Source organism: Nerophis ophidion, linkage group LG03, assembly GCF_033978795.1.
Source record: "Nerophis ophidion isolate RoL-2023_Sa linkage group LG03, RoL_Noph_v1.0, whole genome shotgun sequence".
Lineage (NCBI taxonomy): Eukaryota > Metazoa > Chordata > Actinopteri > Syngnathiformes > Syngnathidae > Nerophis > Nerophis ophidion.
The window spans coordinates 4,335,560-4,348,561 of NC_084613.1; the positions used below are offsets into that span (position 1 = coordinate 4,335,560).

Genomic DNA, 13,002 nt, shown 5'->3' on the forward strand with positions numbered 1-13,002 from the left:
AAAAAAAACAACAAAACAAAAATAAATATTGTCTAAAGATTTATCTTTATCTTTTTTTTTTAAAAACCGTACGGATACGTACAAAGACCCAAACGATGTGCGCAGCAAATAAATCGCAAAAAAAACAAAACATTTTTTACAACTTTATTTACATAAATTACACCAGTTCACAGTACTGACAATTTAAAGCTCTACTTTTTGTTAGGCCACAGATATACAAACCCTGTTTCCATATGAGTTGGGAAATAGTGTTAGATGTAAATATAAACAGAATACAATGATTTGCAAATCCTTTTCAACCCATATTCAGTTGAATATGCTACAAAGACAACATATTTGATAATCAAACTCATAAACTTTATGTTTTTTTTGCAAATAATAATTAACTTAGAATTTCATGGCTGCAACACGTGCCAAAGTAGTTGGGAAAGGGCATGTTCACCACTGTGTTACATCACCTTTTCTTTTAACAACACTCAATAAACGTTTGGGAACTGAGGAAACTAATTGTTGAAGCTTTGAAAGTGGAATTCTTTCCCATTCTTGTTTTATGTAGAGCTTCAGTCTTTCAACAGTCCGGGGTCTCCGCTGTCGTATTTTACGCTTCATAATGCGCCACACATTTTCCATGGGAGACAGGTCTGGATTGCAGGCGGGCCAGGAAAGTACCCGCACTCTTTTTTTACGAAGCCACGCTGAATGTGGCTTGGCATTGTCTTGCTGACATAAGCAGGGGCGTGCATGAAAAAGACGGCGCTTAGATGGCAGCGTATGTTGCTCCAAAACCTGTATGTACCTTTCAGCATTAATGGTGCCTTCACAGATGTGTAAGTTACCCATGCCTTGGGCACTAATGCACCCCCATACCATCACACATGCTGCCTTTTCAAATTTGCGTCGATAACAGTCTGGATGGTTCGCTTCCCCTTTGGTCCGGATGACACGATGTCGAATATTTCCAAAAACAATTTGAATAGTGGACTTGTCAGACCACAGAACACTTTTCCTCTTTGCATCAGTCCATCTTAGATGATTTCGGGCCCAGAGAAGTCGGCGGCGTTTCTGGGTGTTGTTGATAAATGGCTTTTGCTTTGCATAGTAGAGCTTTAACTTGTACTTAGAGATGTAGCGACGAACTGTATTTAGTGACAGTGGTTTTCTGAAGTTTTCCTGAGCCCATGTGGTGATATCCTTTAGAGATTGATGACGGTTTTTGATACAGTGCCGTCTGAGGGATGGAAGGTCACGGTCATTCAATGTTGGTTTCTGGCCATGCCGCTTACGTGGAGTGATTTTTCCAGATTCTCTGAACCTTTTGATGATATTATGGAGCGTAGATGTTGAAATCCCTAAATTTCTTGCAATGTCACTTTGAGAAAGGTTGTTCTTAAACTGTTTGACTATTTGCTCACGCAGTTGTGGACAAAGGGGTGTACCTCGCCCCATCCTTTCTTGTGAAAGACTGAGCATTTTTTGGGAAGCTGTTTTTATAGCCAATCATGGCACCCACCTGTTCCCAATTAGCCTGCACACCTGTGGGATGTTCCAAATAAGTGTTTGATGAGCATTCCTCAACTTAATCAGTATTCATTGCCACCTTTCCCAACGTCTTTGTCACATGTTTCTGGCATCAAATTCTGAAGTTAATGATTATTTGCAGAAAAAAAAAAGTTTATGAGTTTGAACATCAAATATGTTGTCTTTGTAGCATATTCAACTGAATATGGCTTGAAAAGGATTTGCAAATCATTGTATTCTGTTTATATTTACATCTAACACAATTTCCCAACTCATATGGAAACGGGGTTTGTAGAACACAAATGTGTTGAAATGCTGTATAGAGAACAGAAGATGTTTCAGATGTGAACCAGTACATATGAACTAAAAGTGATTTATGTGTACACAAAAAAAAGGGTATGAACAAATATGTATATCACTTAAAATAAATCATCCATCCAATCATTTAAAAGCAGAAATTAAAATATATAGATACTCCATTCATTTAAAACCGATTTCGAAAAACACTGAAATGAAATTCACCCATCCATCCATCCATTTTCTACCGCTTATTCCCTTTGGAGTCACGGGGGGCGCTGGTGTCTATCTCAGCTACAACCGGACGGAAGGCTCATCTAAAATATTTTAATCTCTAAATGTTAGCAACATATTAAACAGGATATCGTCACACACGATATCCCACAGCTTTAGCGGTCGCGGAGGCAAAAACTCGGACATGGGAAGAGTTCGGGGAAGCCATGGAAAACGACTTCCGGACGGCTTCGAAGCGATTCTGGACCACCATACGGCGCCTCAGGAAGGGGAAGCAGTGCACTATCAACACCGTGTATGGTGCGGATGGTGTTCTGCTGACTTCGACTGCGGATGTTGTGGATCGGTGGAGGGAATACTTCGAAGACCTCCTCAATCCCACCAACACGTCTTTCTTTGAGGAAGCGGTGCCTGGGGAATCTGTAGTGGACTCTCCTATTTCTGGGGCTGAGGTCGCTGAGGTAGTTAAAAAGCTCCTCGGCGGCAAGGCCCCGGGGGTGGATGAGATCCGCCCGGAGTTCCTTAAGGCTCTGGATGCTGTGGGGCTGTCTTGGTTGACAAGACTCTGCAGCATCGCGTGGACATCGGGGGCGGTACCTCTGGACTGGCAGACCGGGGTGGTGGTCCCTCTCTTTAAGAAGGGGGACCGGAGGGTGTGTTCCAACTATCGTGGGATCACACTCCTCAGCCTTCCCGGTAAGGTTTATTCAGGTGTACTGGAGAGGAGGCTTCGCCGGATAGTCGAACCTCGGATTCAGGAGGAACAGTGTGGTTTTCGTCCTGGTCGTGGAACTGTGGACCAGCTCTATACTCTCGGCAGGGTTCTTGAGGGTGCATGGGAGTTTGCCCAACCAGTCTACATGTGCTTTGTGGACTTGGAGAAGGCATTCGACCGTGCCCCTCGGGAAGTCCTGTGGGGAGTGCTCAGAGAGTATGGGGTATCGGAATGTCTTATTGTGGCAGTCCGCTCCCTGTACGATCAGTGTCAGAGCTTGGTCCGCATTGCTGGCAGTAAGTCGGACACGTTTCCAGTGAAGGTTGGACTCCGCCAAGGCTGTCCTTTGTCACCGATTCTGTTCATAACTTTTATGGACAGAATTTCTAGGCGCAGTCAAGGCGTTGAGGGGTTCCGGTTTGGTGGCCACGGGATTAGGTCTCTGCTTTTTGCAGATGATGTAGTCCTGATGGCTTCATCTGGCCGGGATCTTCAGCTCTCACTGGATCGGTTCGCAGCCGAGTGTGAAGCGACCGGAATGAGAATCAGCACCTCCAAGTCCGAGTCCATGGTTCTCGCCCGGAAAAGGGTGGAGTGCCATCTCCGGGTTGGGGAGGAGACCCTGCCCCAAGTGGAGGAGTTCAAGTACCTAGGAGTCTTGTTCACGAGTGGGGGAAGAGTGGATCGTGAGATCGACAGGCGGATCGGTGCGGCGTCTTCAGTAATGCGGACGTTGTATCGATCCGTTGTGGTGAAGAAGGAGCTGAGCCGGAAGGCAAAGCTCTCAATTTACCGGTCGATCTACGTTCCCATCCTCACCTATGGTCATGAGCTTTGGGTCATGACCGAAAGGATAAGATCACGGGTACAAGCGGCCGAAATGAGTTTCCTCCGCCGGGTGGCGGGTCTCTCCCTTAGAGATAGGGTGAGAAGCTCTGCCATCCGGGAGGAGCTCAACGTAAAGCCGCTGCTCCTCCACATCGAGAGGAGCCAGATGAGGTGGTTCGGGCATCTGGTCAGGATGCCACCCGAACGCCTCCCTAGGGATGTGTTTAGGGCACGTCCAGCTGGTAGGAGGCCACGGGGAAGACCCAGGACACGTTGGAAAGACTATGTCTCCCGGCTGGCCTGGGAACGCCTCGGGATCCCCCGGGAAGAGCTAGACGAAGTGGCTAGAGATAGGGAAGTCTGGGCTTCCCTGCTTAGGCTGCTGCCCCCGCGACCCGACCTCGGATAAGCGGAAGATGATGGATGGATGGATGGATCGTCACACACGACAATGATGTCACATGTTATATGTGGTGATGATGTTACAAAATGAAAGTATGGACCATTTATTCCAAATTCTGCAGCTTCATTTGCTGCTGCTGTTCTCACCAGCACACTTGTGTTTGTTACATTGATATTTACAAGGGAATATTTCAGCACACGCACTGCAACTCAACACTTTCTCAGCGTGCATTTTCATGTGTTCTTTCAAATATTCACTTCGTTCAAAACCTTTACCGCAGACCGGACAGATAACAGGTTTTTCACCGGTGCGCCGAGTCATGTGTTTTACAAGCGCTGATCGGTCGGCATAGCTTTTGTTGCAGCATGAACAGGAATATGGTTTTTCTCCAGTGTGCGTTCTCATATGTAATATGAGTTTGGCTTTTTCTCCAAAGCTTTTCCAGCAGTTGGAACAGGAATATGGTTTTTCACCAGTGTGTGTTCTATGGTGAATTTCCAATTGTTGCTTTCGGGAGAATCTTTTCTTACAAATTATGCACATGAATGGTTTGTGTCCAGTGTGTGGAGTCATATATGGTTTCAAATCAGTATTTTGTGTTATTTGTTTACTGTGGGTTGAGGATGAACATGTTTTTTCAGCAGTGCTTTTTCTTGTGTGGGCTTTCAAATGTTGCTTTTGAGAGAATCTTTTACCGCAAATTGAGCACATGTACGGTTTTTCACCGGTGTGCGTTCTCATGTGGAGTACAAGCTTTGTCCTTTCTCCGAAGCTTTTGTTGCAACTTGAACAAGAATAAGGTTTTTCACCAGTGTGTGTTCTTATGTGAATTTTCAATTGTTCCTTACGGGAATAGCTTTTACTACAAAATGAGCACACGAATGGTTTGTCCCCGGTGTGTGTTCTGATGTGTATTTTTAAATGACAATGATATTTGAAAGTTTTGCCACAGTGAGAGCATTTATAGTGTGTGATGTCAGCGTGACATGACATGTCATCATCAGTGTCAGGAGAGTGTGACGTTGTGTCCTCACTATCTGACAGTGGAGCTAAGAGCTTGTCTGCTTGTGATCCTCCACAGTGGTCTTCATCAGCTTCTGTTTTCATGTGTTGAATTGAGCTGCTGCTTGAAGGCTCCACCTTTCTTTTCTCTTTACTTTCACTTTTGACCTCACCTTCACTCTTCACAGTGACAACAGTCAATGGCATCTTGGTGACATCAACCTCCTCCAGTCCATTATTATGCTCTCCTTCTTGAGTGATGCAGTATTCCTCCTCTTCCTCTTTAATGTGAGGGGTCTGTTTCTCCGCCTCTTCCTCTTTAATGTGAGGAGGCTGTGACCCCTCCTCCTCCTCCTCCTCTTTAAAGTGGCGGGGTTGTGGTTTTCCCTGCTCCATCCGGCAGGTCCACTCCTGCTGCTCAGGGAGAAGATGTTCTTTACAGACATCTGCAGGACACAAGAAGACAAACACATGTTTTAGAAAAGTCCAGCGTTGTTCAGTCCCACTCGACATAGTCCATATGTTCTGACAATGTCTCGGATCAATCACCACGTTGACAATCAAGATGTCACGACCATACCGTATATCAGAGAATAACAAAAAGCAATACAACAAGTCATGAAAAAACACAAAATCAACAAAGAAACAAGTCCATGTCAGAAATAGGGCTGTAGCGATCTCACGATACGATACTTGATATTCAGCTCACGATACAATATATATCACAATATTCAGTCAACGATACAATTCGATATTCTTACATAATTTTCTGAAAGATTTAAAAACGTGGAGTGTGATATTTGTGACATTTTGCGAGTGTTCCATTTACGTGGATTGAATTAGTTGAAGTGAAAACTAAAAACATCAAATAATGTGAAATAGCATTTAATTTTACATGTATGCAATACCATTGAAATATAATTGTAGATAATAATAGTAATAAATACTGTGTAGTGTTGTAAATAGTCAACGGGAAGGATTTTAGTAAGATATAAGCCATGAGCACCACACAGCCAGAAAAAAACCTAGGCAGGACCAGGGGCGGTTCTAGGCATGCTTATATGAGGGGGCAGTCAGAAATGTGAAGGGGGCATCATGTGTACACATCATGCTCCAGCACTTTTTTTGTGTGCTTCTAGTAACGATGCTTTCTTCATTGAAATGGGTCTTTAGCTATGTGTCCAACCCCAACCTGGAGTAGTGGATTGCATTTTGTCAGGCCTCTACCTTCAGACCTGTCCAACTTGGGTGTCCCACCTGAAGACTAAGCTCCTGCTGACAAACCCCCTGACCACAATAAGGTGGCAATCCCTCAGGGGGGGAAACTGAAAAATAAAAATACAAATAAATGAATAAAATAAAATAAGACATCCTTCATCCAGATTTTATCAACCAACAACATAACATTTATCCTAACTGGATGGCCTAACTCTCAAATAAATTTTGACCCAAAGTAGGACTTTACACACTACAGTCAATATTTACAAAACTGAAAGGTAGTCTGATGAATAATGATTAAAAAAGAATCTCAAACTAATTTATAAAACAGAACGTGGGCACTCATTTGGGCACAAAATTCATTCACTCCAATGTATGTGTGTTGCCCACTTGCTTGTAAATTGATGAAAACGGCTGTGTTTTTGTTTTTAGGTGTCTTGGTCATATCAAATGAAACTTATAATTTGTTTATTACAAAATGTAGAAGAAACATTAAAGATTGACTATGTAGAATTACAAGAAAAACAACAGGGGGGCGGTGTAGCTCGGTTGGTAGAGCGGCCGTGCCAGCAATTTGAGGGTTGCAGGTTCAATTCCCGCTTCCGCCATCCTAGTCACTGCCGTTGTGTCCTTGGGCAAGTCACTTTACCCACCTGCTCCCAGTGCCACCCACACTGGTTTAAATGTAACTTAGATATTGGGTTTCACTATGTAAAGCGCTTTGAGTCACTAGAGAAAAGCGCTATATAAATGTAATTCACTTCACTTCAGAAAAAGAATTCCAGCAGTCGATTGCCAGACCGTTGCTAAGTACAACGGGCCGTTGCTAGGGACTCCGCTCTGAACAGAGGACAGCAGAGGACTGCTAAGCAGGATATATACCTTATGTTTCATTTTTACCCTCATTAACAGCATCATAAATGACTTGTAGCTTGTTACAGGGACAGTGGAGGCTCTCTGCCTTCCAAACCACTGCTGCTCAGAGCCTCCGCTGTCACTGCTCTCGTCAAGTTGTAGAAAAAAAGGAACTCCGTAGCACCGAAAGTCCGCGACGATAAACGTGTTTATGACAGATAAGACTACACAAATACACCCATCCTAACAGGTATATGATAAATGTAGACAACTTTTCCTTTTCTTTTACTTTCATAATGCAACAGTGATTGGATGTTTCCTGAGGGCTGAGGGGTGTATGCGGGTGTGTGTCTGCTGCGCAGCCTGTGGAATGTTGAATACACGCACAGCGGAGGGAGGAATGAGAGGGAAGCCGACACTACTATATCGTGTGTGTCCCTTTTTCGGCGGATTTTTCCGCTAGTGCAGATAATTTTGTCAACTTGTAATGTAGTAATTTTGTGAGTTTATTAAAATTTACTTTCTCAAATTTTGATTTGAGGGGGCAAGACATTTATTTAAGGGGGCTCTGCCCCCTCTTGCCCCTGCGTAGAGCCGGCCATGGGCAGGACAAGTAAAAATATTGCGGCAAGTAGATTTGAGAAGTCGGGCAAGTAGAAAAAACAAAGGGTGCAAATTCTGCAGGCAGTAGGAGACACATGGTTAAGTGTAGGGAGTAAAACTGATGGCAGTCTAAATTTCAAGATTTTTGGAGTGGGCTTTAAGAGACATTTTAGCTTTTGTATTTTATAAGATTATATAATGTGGTGAGAACCACAATTAATAAATATATTTCAGTGAATAACTAATTAATCTGTATATAAATATGTACATAAGGTGTAATTATATTCCAACTCCACGTTCTTCTAGGCCAGGGGTAGGGAACCTATGGCTCTAGAGCCAGATGTGGCTCTTTTGATAACTGCATCTGGCTCTCAGATTAATCTTAGATGTCATTGCTTAACACAATAAATAATGAATAATTCCCCTGGTAATCAGTGTTAAAAATAACCTTCAAAATATAAAAAATTCTCATGCATTTTTATCCATCCATCCGTTTTTTACCGCACCTGTTCAAGAAGTCAAGAATGGTAAGAAATATTTTATTCATTATTAGTTAGCTTCAGAATAAAAATGTTATTAAAAATAATAATAGACGTGTTCTACCCTAATGTTGGTTTTACATAAAAATGCACACATTTAGTTGTATTCAGTGTTAAAAAAATATTATATGGCTCTCACAGAAATACATTTTAAAATATTTGGCTTCAATGGCTCTCTCAGCCAAAAAGGTTCCCGACCCCTGTTCTAGGTCATCGCCGCTGCCGCTGCCACCGCTGCCATTTGCTTACGACACAACTGTGGTGGGCCTGATTTCCGGAAACGGTTAGACGGCCTACCTGAGTGAAGTGAAGAACCTGACACTGTGGTGTCAGGAAAACCACCTCGCCCTAAACGTCAGCAAGACCAAGGAGATCATAGTGGATTTTAGGAGACGGGTTGGGAAAGGAACTACAGTTCCCTCAGCATAGACGGGACGCCGGTCGAGATAGTGACCAACTTCAAATACCTTGGAGTGACAATATCAGAAAAACTGTCCTGGACCACTCACACAGTGGTGAAAAAGGCACGACAGCGTCTGTACTTCCTCAGGAGACTGCTAGCGAGGTGTATAAAATAGTCAGGGCGTGTCATGAATACAAAGGATTATGGGTATTTGTTGTGTTGTGTTTATGTTTATGAGGATGTTCTTCCGAAATGTGTTTGTCGTTCTTATTTGGTGTGGCTTCACAGCGTGGCGCATATTACTAAGAATGTTAAAATTGTTTATTTCACAACCATTAGTGTACTCTGTGTCACCCAGTATGCCTTGCAGTCGTGTGCGTGTTGCCGTGGAAGCCACACACAACATGATGCTGGATTGTCAAGCAGATCGTACATGTTGTAGTAGGCGACAAACCCAATGGCTTCATAGCACGCCCTAATACTTATTATCTGGGAGCCAACCAGCAGTAATTCAGGAGAATAATAGCGTCTCTTATTGTCTTTGCTTCATGACACGGGTCTCAAATGGCACTTTGAATGGCAAAGGATACCGATCACAGAACCATGCATATCAAATATTTATCCACCACCAGCCCGAATCTAATTAAAATCAATTTTTTCGTCATGTCAACCGCCCGACCCCCGGTTTGTCCGCGGACTCTGCGGATGAGACCGCAAACTGCGCATCTCTAGTCACTACTCAACTGCCAAAGAACTGTAGACACCTTCATATTTGATGCTTCCTATAATGTACATACTGTATATACTGTTAAACTATTTGATCTTGCACTGGTACTGTATTTGACTACTGTATTTCTACTTGTACTGATACTTCTACCATAACCTCTGTGACTTATTGTGCAACTTAATTGTCTTGTAATTAATGTAAATCAAAGCTATTCAATTTTGAATTATTTTTATGTATTTAGTGTACTAGATTCTGCAACTAGTGTTTGGATCCCACTGTAAGCAATATCTGAAGAGCATGGAAAACAGCATTTCACTGTGGTGTACTCTGCATGTGATAAATTACCTTGAACTTTGAATAACCAGAGGTGGGTAGAGTAGCCAGAAATTGTACTTAAGTAAGAGTACTGTTACTTTAGAGATTTATTACTCAAGTAAAAGTAAGGAGTAGTCACCCAAATATTTACTTGAGTAAAAGTAAAAAGTATGTTGTGAAAAAACTACTCAAGTACTGAGTAACTGATGAGTAACCTGTTTGTTTAATGATTACGGCAACAAATAATGCACAAAAACATAAAAATAGCAACGAGCAAATTCATAGCCAGGAATATCTCTTAAGCAACTAAAACAATAATATATATTAAATAATAGTACATTAAAATAAAATAAAAAAAATGGCACATTGAGCCACAATAACTTAACAGCACCATAGCCTCAGTAGGCATTGATTGATTGATTGATTGATTGATTGATTGATACTTTTATTAGTAGATTGCACAGTACAGTACATATTCCCTACAGTTGACCACTAAATGGTAACACCCCAATAAGTTTTTCAACATGTCGGGTTCCACGTGTGACGGTCACGTGACCACCTGGCTCTGTTTGATTGGTCCAACGTCACCAGTGACTGCATGTGATTGGTGAAACGCAGGCATGCGTAGATTCTACTTTGAATGCGTGTCTGACAATATCAAAACAAACAAAGCGTGCATTAACACATCGATAAAAAAAAGTAACGAGTAGCGAGCTGAATGCAGATAAATGGAGCGGAGTAAAAGTAGCGTTTCTTCTCTATAAATATACTCAAGTAAAAGTAAAAGTATGTTGCAGAAAAACTACTCGTAGAAGTACAATTTATCCCAAAAGTTACTCAAGTAGATGTAACGGAGTAAATGTAGCGCGTTACTACCCACCTCTGTGAATAACGGATAATGCTCTCCAAAATAATCTCTCTCTTTTTGAAGAAATAAAGTTACAGGAAGTCCTGTGACATGTAAATGGGACAAAATAACCAACATGTTTGTTTGACCCACTTCCTGGGAAACTTATCAAGGAGCTGTTAGTTTGTAATATAAGGACCATCAGTGCTAAATATTAACTTATCACACCCCACTGTTATACATACATAAACAGCACAGTTATAGTACAAATATTTATGAATGAATTAGTCATCTTTGTTGTTCATAAGCAAATGTTCAAAATAACAAACTGAGTAGTTTATGGACGAATTAGATAACCTGTCTCGTTTTCTTTAACAATGTAAAAACAAAGAAATGCATCGTCCTTGCTACTTATTTAATCTTCATTATCAATGTATTAAAGAATAGTTTTAATGATCAAATATAAAGTTAGTAAACATGTGAGCGTAAGAAGTAAACAAACCTGTTCTGTGTGACACAACTTTCTTGAAAACTGCGTCCAGTAGTTGATGTTGTCGCTCCTTCTCCTCTTTTGTTGGGGAAAGTTCCTCCTCGTACTTTGCTGTCGTTCTTTCGCACATTTTCACACAATCCCAACACTTTACACTTAAACTTGATCTCTGCTTAGCGACGTGTTGATAACTTCTGCGTCTCTTTGTTAGCAGCTAACAAGCTAAGCTAACTAGCACGAGAAGCGTCAAAGTGCGCTCAGACTTATGTATCCGCATGTAAACAATTATTAACGCTGTTTACTCCGTTACACAACACATAAGGATACACGTACGCACAGATTAGGAACAGAAAACGAGAAAAAACACAACAATGTGTTTATCAAACGCCATTTTGCTGTATCATCTTCCTGTTTTGTTCCCGCGCGGCGTTGTCAGATCTCGCGAGAGAAAAACATCGAGACCTCGTAGAAGGCCCTAACGGTTCACGCATGCGCGAAGACGATGCCAACTTGTTTTGCGGCAGTAATATTGAAACAGTACGTTTTCATAAATAGATACAGTATCCTTAAATCCTTTGACAACCTTTGTTTTTGTTTAGTTGTTTTGTATGTAATATTTTTTGTGAAATTTTTACTGAAATAAAGACTACAAACAAGAAAACAATGGTAACAGTAACGGCGTGCACGAACGTTACTGCCGTAAAACTAGTGGGCTTGTTTTTTTTTACATACATGTATCTTCGTGCACATGTACATTTTGTCAGGGTACGCAGCATGGCACTGGCGCTGACGAGACGTGGGGCCGCCATCTTGGAGTGGTGATCCGCTCCACCCAGTGCAATTCATTTGTCAGGAGCAATGAACTGTCAGCGCATTTAATGCGTCTTACCTCACTGAATACCACTCATTTTCACCCCCTTTTTTATCATACCTGTAGCTATGATAAAGGACACATGTTTTATTATCCATAGTTTGCTTAACACACAAACACACACACACTCACGCACACACACACAACCTGGACTGTGGTCCTAACTTTTACCCCTGTTGGCTTTTACAATCTTTATCTTCATCATTTGTTTCAACTTTATGTTATTCAAGTATGACATTTTGAAATGTAATTAATTTCATTGACAATCAATTCCGTTATAGTCCCACTCTTGTTTGCTAGCGGCTACGATTTCAGTACTATCGAAGATCTTTGCTCCTTCTCAACTCTGTGGTAATATTCTTTTCACAAAATACAACCAATGGTACGCTAACAATTATACTGTTAAGAAAGTATTGTCTTTTACTTTGCCTAAAATGAGAATGCATCCTCTGCGATGAGGGGCGACTTGTCCAGGGTGTACCCCGCCTTCCGCCCGATTGTAGCTGAGATAGGCGCCAGCGCCCCCCGCGAGCCCAAAAGGGAATAAGCGGTAGGAAATGGATGGATGGATGGAGAATGCATCATAATCAGTGGCGGCTGGTGAATTTTCACATCCATCCATCCATCCATTTTCTACCGCTTATTCCCTTTTGGGGTCGCGGGGCGCATTGGCGCCTATCTCAGCTACAATCGGGCGGAAGGCGGGGTGCACCCTGGACAAGTCGCCACCTCATCGCAGGGCCAACACAGATAGACAGACAACATTCACGGGGAGAACATGCAAACTCCACACAGAAAGATCCCGAGCCTGGATTTGAACCCAGGACTGCAGGACCTTCGTATTGTGAGGCAGACGCACTAACCCCTCTGCCACCGTGAATTTTCACAAAATACAACAAATAATATGTTATTGTTAAATTTTACATGTGAAAGGTAATCCACCGATTCCTATTTTCAACAGTCCGCTCATTTAAGCAGGAAAACGCTGAACACCATATTTGTTTGCTACCTGTCAACTGTCAGTTTAGGCTGCTCGTGGTTCCTTATCACCACTTCAAGATGGCGGCTCATTTCTCGCGTCAAAGCAGCCAATGCTGCGTTTACTTATAACGTGTCTATGTTCGCGCATGCGTGAAC

General features: G+C 42.3%; 1 protein-coding gene across 1 annotated transcript; it reads right to left on the reverse strand.

The window, feature by feature from the left end:
- Positions 1-3,693: 3,693 nt before the first annotated feature.
- Positions 3,694-11,425, reverse strand: LOC133548997 (gastrula zinc finger protein XlCGF57.1-like). Its single transcript, XM_061894003.1, has 2 exons — positions 11,007-11,425; positions 3,694-5,443 (listed from the first exon to the last, which is right to left on the reverse strand). The coding sequence occupies exons 1-2, from the start codon at positions 11,122-11,124 to the stop codon at positions 4,119-4,121; spliced, it is 1,443 nt and encodes a 480-aa protein (XP_061749987.1). The 5' UTR covers positions 11,125-11,425; the 3' UTR covers positions 3,694-4,118.
- Between the last annotated feature and the right edge of the window lie 1,577 nt (positions 11,426-13,002).